This window comes from Bubalus bubalis, chromosome 14 (assembly GCF_019923935.1).
Source record: "Bubalus bubalis isolate 160015118507 breed Murrah chromosome 14, NDDB_SH_1, whole genome shotgun sequence".
Classification (NCBI taxonomy): Eukaryota; Metazoa; Chordata; class Mammalia; order Artiodactyla; family Bovidae; genus Bubalus; species Bubalus bubalis.
The window spans coordinates 39,240,595-39,257,302 of record NC_059170.1 but is presented as its reverse complement, the minus strand read 5'-3'; the positions used below and the strand labels follow the sequence as shown (position 1 = coordinate 39,257,302).

Sequence of the window (16,708 nt, the reverse complement as noted above, 5' to 3'; positions counted from 1 at the left end):
GGACCAGGGCTGAGGGGACAAGGACGGGGACGGGACGACGGGGAAACCAGGGCCGGGCCCGGGCGATCGGCCCGACGGACGAGGACCAGGGCTGCGGGGACGAGGACGGGAAGACCGGGGCCGGGACCGAAACCGGGACGGGAAGGGCAGGGACACCGGGTCCCCTCGGCCCGGCCGGCCGCAGCACACGCAGCCTCTCGGCCGCGTACCTCCCAGCTCCGACTCCTCCGGCGCGAGACGGCCCGCGCCTTATATACCCTGCTAAAAATAGCCTGCGAAACCGCCTCCCAATCAGAACCGGCCGAAGTTCGAATTCTGCCAATGGCGAGGGCGGTGATGGAGAGGCTCGGTCACGCCAGGCGGGGCCGCGGTGAGCCGCCGCCCGCGATTGGCCGGAGCTGACATCATCTCCGTGCAGCCCCCGGGCCGGGAGCGGCGTGATTGGGCGGTGCGCGGGGCGGGCGCGGGCGAGTCACGTGGGGAGGCGGCGGCGGGGGGAGCTGGGCGGGGAGGAGGGGAGGCTGGCAGCGGAGCTTTGAATAGGGAAGTTTTGCAGGGGTTACGTTTGCAGTCAGTCCGGTGTTTGCAAATATTGTGCGGGCTCGCGAGCGCGTCTCCGGGCTCCGGCCAGGACCCGAACCCGCGGCGCCTAATCGCTGCGCATTTGAGTTTGCATGAACTTCCCCGGCGCTGCAGGCACGGCCGCCGCGCTCCCGACTGCAGACCGCACGCCTCCCTGTTTTTACAGCAGCGGGGACGGTCTCTTCCAACCCGACATGGATGTGCTCCCAATGTGCAGCATCTTCCAGGAACTCCAGATTGTGCACGAGACTGGTTACTTCTCGGCGCTGCCCTCCCTGGAGGAATATTGGCAACAGGTAAATAGGGATTTTCGTGGGCCAGGTGCCCCGGTGCGCCGAGCAGGGAGTACGTGCATGCACCCGCAGGACGGTGTGTGCTTGGAGGTGCAGTTCTTTTTTATTTTCTTCTTTTTCTTCTTCCTTTTTTTAATGGTTTGGGTAAATTTTTTAAAAAAAATTAGAATAGTTCTTGTTAAGACGTACTTGTGGCTCCGGCGCAGAAGGCACTTTAAAGGGGCCTTTCAGAGCGTGGAGCGGAGTTGTCATCTGAGTGGGGCGCAGCGGCGCCGGGCGCTCCCCGTGTTCTTGCCGTTTTCTGGGGCTGCTGAACCGTATTCCCGAGCGTCGACCCAGCTCCGCGGCCTGATCTCGGCCCTAGCCCTTGGCAGAAGTTTGGTGCTTGTTCCAGCTCCAGGCTCTCCACAGCTGGACCTAGTCATATGAACCTGCATGGACTGCCAAGGTTATTTTTTCTTCTTTTTTATTTTTAAGGTATTTTGTTTTCGTTTTGTTTTGTTTTTTGTTTTTGGTTTTTTTTTTGGTGTTTGTACATACAGGTTTTTCTTTCTTTCTATTTTACTTAAGAATTTCACCAGCGAAACACCCACAAGCTCCTTTTCTCTACCAGGCCATTTTCAGTTTCTTTACCTTTGGAATCCTTAAGATTTGCCTCCATCTGCCTTGTTTTTCTTACCTGCTTCTTTTGTTGACCAGAAAAAAAAAAGGGAGGGGGGAACCAATGTTTGCACAACCAGTGACTTATCAGTCATATGACAATGAGCCTGTCCGAATTGCTTCTAGTCTCAGTTTGGGAAGAGGAGTCTCTGTTTCCGGCATTTTTTAGTGAAATTGGAATTTTGGGCATTGGACATTTAAAAAACTTAATTTTTCCCCCTTCTCCTGCGTTAGGATTGCCTGAAGGGAGAGAGATTCTGACACTTGTCCCATTATCTTTAAAAGATAGGAGGGTTTGGGGTTGTCTCTGCCCTACTAGGCTGTTTGTTTTTTGTCACAAAGTGAATTAGCAGATCTCATATATTCTGCGGGTTTCAAAGCTTAGAAGGCTTTTAAGGGGGATGAAATGCAAAGTGGAACAACCTTCACATGCCTGCCTCATTGTTCACAGTCCTCCCTTCCCTCTCCCCTCCCAGCTTTTCCTACTAAAGAAGCTTCCTAGGATGTGATTGAAATCGATCTAAGTAGTTTCCTTGGGCATTTGGGATTTGGGCCACAAGCCAGGCTGAGCTCTGGGTTGCCTTCAGAGGCTTTTAAACTCTCCCCAAGAGCTTCATTCTGGTCCCCAGTGCTCCTCGGCATAATGGGGATTTTAAATTAGCCAGATTATTAAAGTTTAACAAGGTCTCAGTAAACATGCTTTCCTTTTTCTTTGGAACATCCATAAGATATCTTGCCAGTCTCTCCTCAGAACACTGGAGGGTGCTTTGTAACCTAGACGTCTAATTTTAGGGGTAACAAGAAAACAAGGATTGTTTTTTCCCCCTCTGCTTGCTCCTGCTTGCGGTGTGAAGAGTCTGGTGGGGGGGAGGGGGAAGGATATAGTCTGATATCAGGCACCCTGCTAAATAAACCAGCCTGAGCCCTTTGGGTTGGCTTGGCTAGCCCTGAAAATGATTTGCTTAAAAAAGAGAGTGGCGTTTGCTGTAGCAATGTAAATCTGTAGACTTGCAGTTGTATAGACAGCCTTATATGGACATGTAGGCAGTTGATCCTAGTGAAGATAAGGCAGACATAATTTAATCCTAAAATGTTTCCTACCGTTTTTCTTTTCCAGTGGCTAGAAAGTTTGAGATGGTGGGGAGAGGGGATGCTGGTGTCTCGGCAGTTGTAGCTTCTGGAAAGGTTGGTTGTGGGGCTGGGGGGGGGCACTCTGTCCATGACACACTGCATGTATATTTGAACCGGGTCCTTTTTTTGGCCGCTGGTCAGAATTTCAAAAGGAAGTCTCCTTTGGCATTGCGTGAAAGAAATAGAGTGATGACTCATACAGTTGTACTCTTGGCCAGCAGATAAAGTTCTAGTCCATTGTGGGACTCCCAGCAGGGCCGGGAAAGGAATTTCCCCTCCCGCATCCTTTACAAAAGCAGATGGCCATTCTGGAACCATTTTTCCACTCCTGTTGTTGTTTTCCTCTGACCACTGTGGAAGTCATTTAAGTTGTGTGCGCACATGGCCCTGCACTTGGGAATGGCATTCTTTGAAAGCCTACTAAGGTCTGGGCTCCTCCACAGGAAACGGGTAGCTTCTGGGCAGCTCGGTTGATGTTCCTGACCCTAGACGTCCCCCTGGCTGCGTCTGCCCCGGCTGGGTGCGGCCTGTGCTGTCAGCGGTTCTCCAGAGGGGACGCATGGCCATGTCAGAGCTCACCGTGCTGCGGGCAGCAGGCCCGCAGAAGCAGGCTGCCTGGGTGTCCTTCATGCACAGGGTTCTGGAGGCTGTCTGATAATCTGGTTAAACCTGTCGGGTGGGGGTGGGGGTGTCGGAGGCTGGTGTCCTTTGTGTGGCTAACAGAAACTCATTAGAAACGTCAACACTGTAACTCTTAACAGAAACTAGCTCCTCTGTGGCCATCAGCCATTTGTGGCCATTGTGGTCCACCTCGGGGAAGCGGGGAGAGGCTTCGCCCTGGTTTTCCTTCTGAACGTATCCCGTTCTTAGAGATAGCTCTCCTCTTGCTCTGCTGCAGACACGGAGTCCTATAGTGGCAAGGCCACAGTTGATCTGCCCTTGGCTCCTGCATGTTTTTTTTTTTTTTTTTTGGAATTGTGCTTTCGGTTCCGTTTTCGGTGTGGTCACAATCATGTGCCTCCCTGTGATTCTTTCGCATAGACCTGCCTGGAGTTGGAACGTTACCTGCAGAGCGAGCCCTGCTACGTGTCAGCATCCGAGATCAAATTCGACAGCCAAGAAGATCTGTGGACCAAAATCATCTTGGCTCGGGAGAAAAAGGAGGACGCGGACCTGAAGGTGTCCTCCTCTGGCCCACCCGAGGACGCGCTCCACAGCCCTGGCTTCAGCTACAACCTGGAGACCAACAGCCTGAACTCGGATGTGAGCAGCGAGTCCTCCGACAGCTCCGAGGAGCTCTCGCCCACCACCAAGTTTACCTCCGACCCCATCAGCGAAGTCTTGGTCAATTCGGGGAATCTGAGCTCCTCGGTCACCTCCACGCCTCCGTCCTCCCCAGAACTGAGCAGGGAGCCCTCGCACCTGTGGGGCTGTGTGCCTGGCGAGCTGCACCCCCCCGGGAAGGCGCGGGGTGGGACCTCAGGGAAGCCGGGCGACAAGGGCAGCGGGGACGCCTCCCCCGACGGCCGCAGGCGGGTGCATCGCTGCCACTTTAATGGCTGCAGGAAAGTTTACACCAAAAGCTCCCACTTGAAAGCACACCAGCGCACCCACACAGGTCAGTCCCTCCTGCGACCTGGGCGGTGGGGCGCTGCTGAATTTCACCCGCCCTGGGAGGGGGCTGGGCAGGAGGCTGTCGGAGCAGACACATCCTCACCTCCTTTCTTCCCCCCCGAAAGAGTTGGGTCTCTGGGGAGGACAGAGTAGGCGCTGAAAGACTGGACTTATGTGCCCGATGAATGGTCTATCGCTTTCTGATTAAACATACAAGAGGTAAATCACATTCTTTGTCTACACCCAGTCCCTTGCCCACTCCCAACCACCCGGGTTACAGAGATCCCACTGTGCCCAGTCGTCAGTGTCCATGCATCATGTTACATGGAGTTGCCTCTGACTTGTGCACACAAAGTTCCAGAGTTGAGAGGGGGTGGCCCGGACGTGTGGCACACATGGGTGCCAGCCACCATGGGGGGTCTTCTTAGCTGACCCTATCGACTGAAGCGGTATCATCGGCGGGTGCCTAGTAAGGATTTCTCTGCATGTCATGCTGCCTTTGCTTTCTGATGCCAGTTTTTAAAACAGTATCTTCCTAATGAAATATCACAATCTGGAGAATAGTTTGGTTTCAAGTTACCATGACAGCCTAGGATAACTGCTGGAACATCACAGACATCTTAGACCTGAGAGGAGTCTTAAGGGTCACGACACACAGAATCTCATGCTGCCAGTAATGAGAGGAGATGGGGATCCCCGAAGCCGCTCAAGGCAGAGCTGGAATCAGGACCCGGGTGCCCTGGACCGGCTCCCAGTGGTCCCAGCAGCACACTCAGGACTAGCTGTGGGAATTTTTTAATTTCTCAGATAGCACCTTTAGTGAAATCCTATTTGTAAAATGGCCAAGGGATGAAGTCAACTGGGTGTCTTGCTGGTCCTTTAGAAAGTGCTTTGAAGGCTTTGTAATGGGGCTTCCCAGAAACTCATGACCTCGGTTTTGGAGAAATGTAGTTTCCCGGAGGAAACTACAGAGCCTCATTCCACGGGGAAGTGAGTAAGGAACAAAATAAGTGCTTGAGAGAAACCGTTTCCATGGAGAAAGCAGTAAAAACCCAGCCCTGGCCAAGGCTGTGGGTCCAGTGGCCTGACACATCACCTCGGAAGTATTTCTCTGGTCTGAGTAATTGTCATTCTTCCATGTTGGCTCTGGTCACGGTCATGCGGCCCTGCCAAGCCTGGGTCCGTCCCCCAGCACTGGGAGTCCCCAGGCTAGGTCAGAAAAGAGCCCCTGCCTGGTACCTCGGGAGGGCCGGCTCCTAGCCCTAATGGGTGTGTGTTCTGAGTTCCTGAGGGCAGTGACCCTCTAGCCTGCTCCTGAGAGGACTCCCCGGCCGTGTGCTGGGGTCGCGGGGCCCCTCCCTCACTGCTCAGTGAAGTAATGGCGTGCCTGTCATGTGCTCTCTTCCCAGGAGAAAAGCCTTACAGATGCTCATGGGAAGGGTGTGAGTGGCGTTTTGCAAGAAGCGATGAGTTAACCCGACACTTCAGAAAGCACACTGGTGCCAAGCCTTTTAAATGTTCTCACTGTGACAGGTACGTGCATGAACCACAGGGGCGGGGGTGTCATCCCCGGGAGCAGGCATGCCGTCACCCCGCAGCGGGCAGCCATCCTCTGGGCCTGTAATGGCATTTCTCTTTTCGGCCCAGGACTTTTTTAAAAAGGCTCTTGTTTGCCAGTCCTCCAGGTTAGGAAGCCCCAGGTATTTCAGTGCCTGAGAATAGGGTGATTTCGTTCATACTTTCCGAGGAACAACCCTTGATCAGTTTTCAGATTTGAAGGCCAGGTAGTAAAGTCTAGTGACATTCCCAAGAACTCACTGGTGGCCTCTTTGATGTAGATACTTCTGTCAGTTGGAATTTCCTGCCCCAAATGAGGATGGGGTGACCCGGCGGGGGGAGTGCACCCTCCTGGGGAGACGCTGAGGTTGGGGAGCTCGGGGCAGAGGTCTGTGACCTGCAGGGCAGGAGAGCTGATGTCTGGGACCCCAATTCTCTCCACAGGTGTTTCTCCAGGTCTGACCACCTGGCCCTGCACATGAAGAGACACCTCTGAGGGGGCAGAGCGGCAACTCCTGCGGGCTAAAAAGGCTTCCAGGCTGAGACGGCCGCGGAAGGAGGGTGCGTGTTCCAGCCAAAGCCATTTTGCACCCTGCCCGGTCGCCTCCAGGACCTACTGGGAAGGTCTTTCGAGGGCGAGAACAGTCACGTCCGAAGCGGCAGGGCACCCGGGGTGTGTGGTGTCTGGGTGGCCCCGGCTCGCCACTGGTTACCTGTCCTCTGAGTGGTCCCTAAGCCTTTGCCGTGAGCATGTGCACTGAGAATGTTAGTGGTGGGTGGGCTGTATGTGGAGGGTCTCCTACGGACTGGGTGATGAGGCATGTCCTTTCCCTGGCGAGACTGCAAGAGACAGAAAAAAAAAAAACAGAGTTTGAATGTTCTGTGTGTGAGGCGTGTTCCGTGAGACGAGATGACCATCCTTCATTTCCTGAGGGGGTGTCTGCGCCTTAGAGGAGAGAAAAAAAAAAGACAAGAAGAAGGGAAGATGTGGAGGGCAGGCGTGGGCAGTCAGGACCCCGAGTGACGAGTGGGTGTTGGTGGGGAGAGCCCTTCCCCCGCGGTGTGTGACGGGAGCGTTCGGTGTTCGGTTCAGCTGTGTGAAGTGAGTAGCTGGCGCTGCTTGCTGTGACAGAGCTCATTTGTTACCTGTTGTATACGCTGTGTACCTACAAACATAACACGTGGATAACTTTTCCTTCTAAGACAAAAGTAATGCATGGTCTGGGGAATTATCTGCTTTTCCATTTTTAAATCAGGACTACCGTTTTGGTTCCAAGTTCACTGAGCAGCTAAGATAACAATTGGTCGAATCAGGTGACCCCCCCTAGCCATCTGGGCCTGGCAATACATGATGCTCCACCCCCCCCAACTCCCGCCCCTTGGATTTATTCGTAACACTCCCCTTCTAGAGAGGCGTTGTGCAGTGTAGGACTATTTTGTCAGTGGTTCCGAATTCGTATTACCTTTTTGGAGAATTTCAAGTTGCCCTTGGGAGACATTGGGCACGAGTTGGGTGTCCGGGACACCAAGGCTGGGAATCGCTGGTCTAACGTCCCACTAGACTCAGAACCTAAAATTTTTCTCAGTTGGGTGGATAAAACCACTAAAGCTTAGAAACTGTTTTCTCATGCAGCTAAGTTTCTCTTATTTATGCCTTGAGGACTCATTTCTGGTTTTCTAGCTGTTAATGCACTGTAGATCTTAATAATGGTGCCTTACGCAAGTGGCCCCTCCTGTGGGGGTCTCATACAGGGGAATGGGTGATGCATGCTTTATTAAGGCTCTTTTTTCACCTGGCTTTGTACTGTATCAATATTTAATACAGAAAAAAAAAAAAAAAAAAACTCTTTAAGGTCCTACTTCACAAGTCAAATAGATGAAAACTCCCCAAACAAGTCAGTATTTACTCAATAGCTTAGACAACTTGACTGTCAGTGTTCAAGTGGGAAACAAATGATAATTGGAAAATCAGACCATTTCTGCCACCGTGAGGGTGAGACTTCAATATAGACTTTGCACAACACTTGTACAGATCATACACCGGCTGTGTTTAATATGTAACATTTTCACACGTATTAAAGATACAGAAGTATTAAAAAACAATGTATTTGCTTAAAAGGCACAAGTTTCTCGCGTATCTATCTAGCTATCTGTTGGTAACACAGAAGGTATATTACTTTTTTAAAAAGTGGGCGAAATTCTTGTGTATGTACATTTGTGTGTATAATATGTGTATGTGTGTGTGTATATATATATACATATATATGAATAATATATAAATATTTTTTTAAGGAGAAATTAGAATGTATAGCTAGAAAATTCCACAGCCTGTGAAGACCTATTTCAAAATGGCCATAAAGGAGGTAAAAATGAAAACTATAACTTTTATAAAGGCTTTATCTTTCATTTAACAATTTGCCACAGGCCCTTGGCATCAGATCTCTTCCAGACTGCCAAGTCACTCATCATAATTGGTGGGTCTGGGATAGGGTCCCTTGGCCATTCAGAACTGCCATGAACGGAATACTAGCCCACTGGTTGTTTGGTCTCAGACACACTAAGGTTTTGATTTCAAATGTCAGCCTTATTGAAGATCTAACCTAAAAGAAAGCTAATCACAGAGATTCTTTTTGAGAGCATTTTTTATGCAGATGAAGCTATTTTTTTTCCAGCACATAGATTCTTCCAGTTTTTCCAACAAGTAATTTCCCCGAATTGGCATACTGCAGCATGGACAGCTGATCCTCCATGCAGCTGCTGGTCAAGGGTGTGGATCTTCTCTTTATATATATTTATTTATATATATATATATATATACACATAAGTCTGGCTGGGCTGGTATTTTGTTTGATCTTCCTGAAAATGAGCAATGGTAAAAGCTCATATAACTGGTTTTTTTTTGTTGTTTTTTTTTAAATCTGGGCTGATGGATACACTTACCTAAAGAAATTATTTTGCTGAGGGGGAAAATGCACTTTTTTCTTTTGGCAGTTCCAAATCCAGACACTTAATTTGCTGGATTTTGGGGGGGAAAAAACTCCTTTTTTGGCCCTGCTGTGTGCTTAGCCATAACAGTTCCATTAAGCAAGAAGGTAAACAAAAGACAAAAAATAAAAAACTTGCACTGGCTTGTCTCACTTATGAAACACCGTGGAGTGGTTTGATTGGGTGGGGCTGGGTGCCATGTATGTCAATGCCTGTAATTTTCATAATAAGCAAGTACATAAAGAATTACAATTCTGTTCAGGTGATAACTGAGCCTCAATCAAGCAGAAACTTTTTGCTTGACATTAAAAAAAAATTTCTATTAGTGAAATTTCTTTCTTTTTATTTTGAAGCACCCTGTTATCTAAAAAATCTTTGTAAGATTTTTGTAAAATTTTGTTTTACAAGATTTTATTTGAAATTGTTTTTTGCAAGATTGTTATATTTCTGTATGAATGTATTTTTTATTGGAATAACATAAAAGAATTCTTATCAGCATCTTGAGTCTGGCAGTTTTTGTGGCGGGGTGGGGGGTGGAGGTGGAGGGAGGGAGTGTTGAAACAAATTCCTACCAGATTAATCACTGGGCTCCTCCTTGGGAAATCTTCCTTATGCAACCCCAGCAGCCACTTGCCTGTCTCCCTCCCACTCACCGTCCTGGCAGCAAAGGTGGAAATAGGAGCCTGGGTTGGTCCCCTGATGCACACTGGGTTCTCCTCCAGGGCCTGGCCACTAGGCTTTGGGGCCCAGGAGGAAACTCTGGCTGTGCTTTCGCTGTCACTCCAGCCTGGGAATAAACTGCAGAGGCATCCGAGGAACGTGGAACAAGTACCTCCTGTTCACTTCCGATGTTCCTGGGGACCTGTTCAAGGTCAGATGCTCCTGGGCACCTGTTAAACCAAGGCCGTCAGAGCTGGGGACCACCTCCAACCTGGCCTGAACATCTCGCTGGGTTGTCACCCAAGAGAGCAGACACAGTGGGGACAGCAGGCCCCAGAACCATCCCTCTGGCCTTCAGGACACCCTCCCTTACCTCTCCTTCCCCACCACCACCTTCTCTGGTCAGACCAGCAAAATAGGGCAGGAGGTGAAAGATTAGTTACTTGATCACCCAATTTTTTTTTTTCCCCTTAAGGCAGATGGGATTCATTCAATGTAAAATTTTTTTTTTGAAAATAGGGTAGCTTTTGGTTTTCTAGAAACGTTTCCCAGCGTGAGATCATAGTCCTGCTGTGTGATGAGTGGCAAACGAGTTTGTGTTCAGATCATATTAAGCTCCTTAGTGGGGACAGGGTAGAACTGGTGTGTGCCTGCTGGAGGGGACAGTGGGATGGTGGAAATTTCTGAGAGACTGAGCTTCTTAAGCTCGTTCTTAATTTAAGGAAGTTCTCTAGTTGTTGCTGGAAGGGCTCCCAGTGTCTGTAGCGGTTCTGGTTCTACATTTTGCCTCGTGAGCAGGGTTTACACGAGCTGCCTTTTAATTTGATAATTGAGGAGAAGCTGAAGTGCGTCCCCAGATTAGGAATGTTAAGTAATTTTCTTTCTAGAACTGCGGTAAAAATATCAGCCATTCGAAAGGAGTGTGGTGTGGGAGGGTGAAGGAAGCAGATGCAGTTTTTGCCAGGACTCTTGGGTGTGTTGTGTTCAAAGCACATGTCAGGATGACTAATAGTTGGATTGCCCCGACTGTAGCGCTAAATAAAGGCTTGATAATACATTCTCGGCTACTAGTGAGACTTGACCACTTTGTCATGCGAGGACTATGCTGAACAGCCCAGTTATGTTCAAATAAGGCTGCTAGGAGAACTGCCATGCAAGGAATCAGCTGTAAACCCAGGATATTTATAGAAGGACAAAAATTTTCACTCTGCTTAACAAAAGTGTTGAAACCTAGCTAAAAGAAAAGATCTGTTCTGTGTGCTTTTGGACAATTTGCTGAGCCACACTGGACCTCAGCTTTCTTATTGCTGAAATATTTTGAGCTTGGTCACATGTATCTAGCATTTTGTAGAGCACTGCAATTCTGTGGTCTGTGAGTATAGGGTGGACTTCAAATTACATGTCCACCCTCCTCGGACTGCTCCGCTCAGATCTAGAAAGTTCTCTCATGCCACAGTAGACGGTATTGTTGAGAAAATTGCTCTGACTTAGAATGGAAAGGGGAACGTTCTCAAATATCCCCTTGCCCCTTTAATTATAGTTAAGTTATTTAGACATTTGGTGCCATAATACATACCATTTTTTAAATTAAAAACAAAAACAAAAAACAACTCTTTGAAAACAGCCATTGTAGCTACGGCAGACCCAAAGCCTCTAAGTTCTCCCAGCTCACCAATCCCATGGCACAGGTTCCCAGCTGACCTGCGTGCCCAGAGGGCGGGGGAGGTGATGGAGTCCGGTTGTTTACTTTTACATTTTAATTGCTGTAGAGAAAGAACGTAGCTTTCCTATGTAACTTCCTTCTTAGTTTTTAACCTTATGCCCCCATGAGATATTTTTCTTTCTTTTTCTCTAAGTTTTTAAAAATTGCATTTATGTATTATTTTATTTTTTTATCTTTGGCTGCGCTGGGTCTTCACTGCTGCAAAGGCTTTTCTCTAGTTGTGGCGCTGCAGTTCCTTGCTGCGGCGGCTTCTCCCGTTACAGAGCACAGGCTCTCAGACACACAGGCTTCAGTAGTTGCGGCTTGTGGTAAGCTAGGCTTTTGTTTTTTTAACAACTTTCCTTCCCAACTTGAAATATTCCCCTCCTCAAACTGGGTGATGATGAAAGCAATAGTATCTACCATTTGTTGTGTCTTAACCACGAACTGAGGAGGGAATATGTTATGTATGTGTGTCTGTGTGTGATTTTATTCATATTTCCCAGTGCACTGCACATGGCAGACATTATCCCCATTTCACAGGTGAGGACTACTCAGGCACCACTAGATGAACTTGCTTTTTCTAGGTGGCTCAGTAGGATGCATCAGGCCTGGCATCCAGGCCACGTCTCTCAAATGCCAAAGACCAAAGGTTTAATCACCATCTGGCACTAGTTTCTGTCTCACCAGAGCCTTCCACTCATCCTGATGGATTCACCTTAAAATGAAGTTACGTTTAAGAAAGGGAGACAGAACTTTCTTATAATTCAGAAGCACTGAAGCTATAAACTGTGCTGTAATCCCAAGCAAACAAAAGTAACCATTTTGAATTGCTCTCAAGAAATGAGACAGATGGCACATATTTATTTTTAATGTTTAAGAAGCTCGAGAAAGCAATCGGGGATGTGACATCCTGCATTAATTGGCAAGCATCACCTAATGTACATAGTTAAGACACAAAGAGAAGAAAATTAGGTCCATGCATCACATAAATGAGGCAATACAACAAAGTGTATTTAACCAGATTTATTTTATAACATGGTCTCTCTGTTTCACTCTAAGTAATTTTAATGAGAATTCCCTAAATGTCTATGAATGGTAAGAGACAAAGACGAGATGGAGTCTGGGTACCACATGTCCTCATAGGAGCCGTGCTGGACTGAGCAGTAAGCACAGAATTTTCAATAAAAGTCAGATTTAACTAGAATGCCCTTTGTCACTGTGAGTTCCTTCACATTCATGTTGCTAAACCTTGTGCTGACTTCCCTTTACATAATTGTACTAAAAGAAAAAAAAAAGTCATATGATCTAGAACTCTTCCTTAAATTCATAGCTCCCATCCAAAGGTGACGTGAACAAACAATTAGTAACTTTTTACAAGGCTTAGCTGCTGACAGTGGATCGTGTTCACCGTGATGCAGAAATCACATCTTGGAAGCTTTGTACTTGCTTGATTTCCAAGCACCCGTGCTGGTGACTTGCATGTATGGATTGAGCCTAGCTCTGTTCCCCTCGATTTCTTAAGCTTCACGTTACCACATTTCACTGTGGTTGTGCAAGACTTGCTTCCAGATGCACAAGATAGGTGATGACAAGCATGGGCTTTATCAACTAACTCACCGTAAAAGCAGGCAGCCCTGCCCGGTGTCGTTTGCCGATTGCATGGCCGCGGAGATGGCAGAGTGGTGACCCTGTGGGGGCAGGTGAAGTGGCCGTAAGTGAACTGGGCCCTGTCTTCCCTTTCAGCAGGAATTTGACAAAATCTTCACTGACTGTCACCCCTATGTTCACTCAGTTTATCATCCTCCCCAAAATAGGTCATTTACTTGAAAGTTCAAAAGCTGTGCTGACTTCCCAAGAGACGTATATGTATACATGTGTGAGTGTTTTAACTGTAAAAATTTAACTCTTTGTGGTAAACTTGCCTTTGGGCAACATTCAGATAGATAAAATATTTAGTTGAAGAAAATGGAAGAGAACCTCAATGTTTCCTAAGGACTGAACCGTGATGATAACGATTTGGAATGTCTGTCTGTCGTCCAGCTACATCAGATGATGGAGAGGAGGTGACTGGAGCTGAGACCTCTGAGAGTCCAGCGTGGGTGAGGCTGCCCCTGCGACCTGAATGAGCCCCAGTAAAGCCGGGACAGGAGCCTCTGCTCGGTGAAGAGTAGCCCGTAAGGACGGCCCAGGGGATCACCACCCACCTCCTGGGTTTCTCCAGCCCCTGCTGCAGGGCGCACTTGGTGTGAGTCAGGAGGAGGGGACCAAGGGAGCAGGTTCAGTCCCATTTTGGCCAGAAATGTTTATGGCGTTTGAGAGAGGAAGGCTTACTGGCAGCTTCTGGTTCATCATTAATCAGTCATGACCCACCCACTGGGCACTTCCCGTAGGTAACAAGGAACTCGCCTTTTAAGGAGGTGAAAATTCCAGCAAGCAGTCCAAATGGCCCCTGGAAATGAAGACAGGACGAGGATGGGGAAAGTCATTCAGGGAATGTCGTTCACCTTTCTTTATGGTGACTTTCCTTGGAAATCCTTAACAGTATCCTATGCTAATTGTGTGTGTGTGTGTTTTTAAGGGAATTCTATTAATTGTATTTTGCAAAGACTGGGCAGGTATTACCCTATTGTGTTCCGAGGAGGCAGCAATGACCACTCTCACCTGCTGCTCTCAAAATGAATCGCTAATCCCTGGCTTGGAGATGGTTACTCGAAACCCTTTCAGCTTTGTTTTTCCCCATCTCTAAAAAGAGAATAGTGAGACCCTTTTCAGATCATTGAAAGATTAGAGACAAGGGATATAGGGATCAATAGTAGTCATGATCATATCCCATGGTGGATATTTATCTCTCAATTAGGAAAATAATTTTTGTCTTCCTGTCGAATTTGTCTAGCAGTGGAATTTAACACACAGCATTAGGAAAAAGTCAGCCACATTTAATTTCCACAACATAATTTTGCAGTGAATTCAGTGAAGGACAAGCCCATGTTTACGTTGCATTTTATGATCAATAAAGCAGCTTCTTCCTGAAATGCTTGCTGCACTGCAATCTTGCAGGAAGGGAGATGCACTTTCCTGTTAAAAGCTGTGAACACTCTGACCACTGAACTGACCAACAGGCTCAGTGAGCTGAACTTACATTGCTTTTAACGAATGACACAGAACCCACATTCTCCTCTTGCAGGGAATGAACCCAAGGCCCAGTCGACCAAGCCATATGGTCAGTGGGAGGCAGCCTGAGAGATAAGCCAGCCCATCTCTCTCCACTGTCATAATAGGTTCTGCTTTGCTACCTGTTGACGTCTCCAATTTTTAGATGCTGTAGACGTCACAGGTGCCCACCTCTGTGTAAAGTATGGGGCAGACCACGTCTGCATCCTCCATAGTCCTCGGGAGTCAGTGATGGAGCATTGGGAGCAAAGCCCATTTATTCATTCATTCATTCACTCACTCAACTGGGGAGTGTCGACGGGCTGTCGGGCACCTTGCAACAAGCCCCTCTGGCTGCCAGAGCAGAAGACTGAGTCCCAAGCCTTCTCTTCAAACTGCAGCTTATACACCAACCTAGCCCCCAGCCTCCCAGGCCACGCCAGCCACGGAGGGTCCCCTTCCTGAAGCTCCTGTCCCTTGCCTCCTGCTTGCCTCCTCTGATACCAGTGGGAGGTACCTGGTTTCTCGTTCATGATGCTCGGCTAGAGAGCTGAGCCTTTCAGAGCAAAGCTGGCTGTGTGTGTACCAAGCCGTGCCGATGACAGTGCACTCTCTGCACCCACGGTCCTTCGCCATCAGCTCACAGCCCTCGACTAGGGATCCATTAGACCTGCTAAGCAGTCCCTGGGGGCCCCCATCTGACCACACAGCCCAGCCGCGAGGTTGGGAGTCACGCCTGATGCCCCCCTGACTTCTGCAATAATGCTGGAGCCTCTACACCTGACAGCCTGGGAACTCCCAATCAGGACGCAGACATATTTGTTTCCATCTGTGCTGCAGAGCGTGAGTACCTGGCACATCCTCCCCAAGGGGTAATCGTCAGAAAGGGAGGAAAGTGTCCCTACCCCCCAGGCCTTGTCTGCTCTCCAGAATCTGGATCCATCACCTGCCTCTGCTCTGGGCTTCCTTAGTCTCCCTTTCCCCTGGGCTTCCTTAGTCTCCCTTTCCTCTCTTTCTCTCTCTCTGCTTCCCTCCCTCTCTCCCTCCCTCCCCGTGAGTAGGAGTTCCTTTCGGCCAAGACTGTGTACCCACAGTTTTACATGTCTGAGAGCCCAGCCCCTAGTGAGGGTACTCTAGTAATGCCTCTTCAACGAATGAATGAAAAGATGACCCTACCACGACTTTTTCCTGTGTCCAAAGCACAGAGACCTTAATTCCTAGGATAAGTGCTAAATAAAATCCAGCCGCCCAACTTATCCACTGTGTGAGGCCTCTGCTGCTGCTGCTGCTAAGTCGTGTCTATGGTACATCTATTCCTGGATGTCTATCCCTAGATAGATGTCTATCCATCAGTGGCCAGAAAGGCTGAGCATGCCTCATGTTCAGCCCATTCTTCTCCCCTGTCGCCTTAGATGGAAAAGTTATTCAAGAAGAGGAAGTAGCTGAAGATTAGAGGAAAACGATTGGGGAAATCCATGCACCAGTGGGCGCGGCTCTGTGTAAATGACACCAGATGGATCTGTGGCCAGTGGGCATCACCTAGCAAGTGCCCCTGCCTTCAGCTCGTGTGAATTGAATAGAGGCGCATTGAACTCTCCAGAATGAGCCTCATGCCTCTGAGTGGAGCTGCTCGGGGAAATGAAAGCAAAGCTGTAGGAAAACTGGCTTTCTGGACTTGTTAGTACAATTTAAATATTCAAGTGTTTTGACGTATTACTTCCACACTGAATACAATGCATTTTTAATTCTGGATATGAGCCTTTGGCACAGGAGGAATAAATGGGTGGGCTTCCGGGATGGCTCAGGGGTAAAGAATCCCCTTGCTAACACAGGAGATGTGGGTTTAATCCTTGGGTCAGGAAGATCCCCCAGAGAAGGAAATGGCAACCCACTCCAGAATTCTTGCCTAGAGGAACCCATGGACAGAGGAGCCTGGCAGGCTACAATCCATGGGGTCACAAAGAACTGGACACAACTGAGCAATAGGCATAGAGTCCCTGATGACCAGTTAAAATGTCTACAAGTTCCTCTCACAGCCTGCTCCTACATCCTGCCATGGGATATCGGTTTTGCTGCTTGCAGTCCAGGGGGGTCGTCTTTCCTTCAAGGTCAAGTGGGTGACTAAGCTGTCATCATCATGTGACTCATCATGTGTTGGATGTGATCACACACTACAAGGGCTTGCAATTTTTTCCCTGCTGAAAGTAACATGATCCGGTGAGCTTTTGAGGTGAAAAAATTGACTTTGAATCACTCGCACGTACATCTGTGTAACCAGGATGAGGTCCAGAAGCTCTGAGCCTGCTCTCACCTGAGGAAGGAGCCCTGCTACAGGGGCCACAGATATTGACTAGTCACCTGAGCAAGGGGC

The 16,708-nt window shown here is 48.6% G+C and overlaps 1 protein-coding gene across 2 annotated transcripts; it reads left to right on the top strand.

Moving 5' to 3' along the window:
• Positions 1-528: 528 nt before the first annotated feature.
• Positions 529-9,320, top strand: KLF6 (Kruppel like factor 6). 2 transcript variants are annotated; one of them, XM_044927944.2, is made up of 5 exons: positions 931-1,323; positions 2,653-2,720; positions 3,708-4,284; positions 5,690-5,813; positions 6,282-9,320. In XM_044927944.2, the coding sequence occupies exons 1-5, from the start codon at positions 1,311-1,313 to the stop codon at positions 6,331-6,333; spliced, it is 834 nt and encodes a 277-aa protein (XP_044783879.2). In that variant the 5' UTR covers positions 931-1,310; the 3' UTR covers positions 6,334-9,320. The 2 variants fall into 2 exon arrangements, with proteins under 2 accessions (XP_006058478.3, XP_044783879.2); XM_006058416.4 differs by lacking the exons at positions 931-1,323; positions 2,653-2,720 and adding an exon at positions 529-878.
• Positions 9,321-16,708: the final 7,388 nt, after the last annotated feature.

Coding starts and splice junctions, on each gene's coding strand:
- KLF6 (XM_006058416.4), top strand. CDS start 675: ATGAACTTCCCCGGCGCTGCAGGCACGGCCGCCGCGCTCCCGACTGCA. Junction 879..3,707: donor TGGAGGAATATTGGCAACAG/GTAAATAGGGAT, acceptor TCTTTCGCATAG/ACCTGCCTGGAGTTGGAACG. Junction 5,814..6,281: donor AAATGTTCTCACTGTGACAG/GTACGTGCATGA, acceptor TTCTCTCCACAG/GTGTTTCTCCAGGTCTGACC.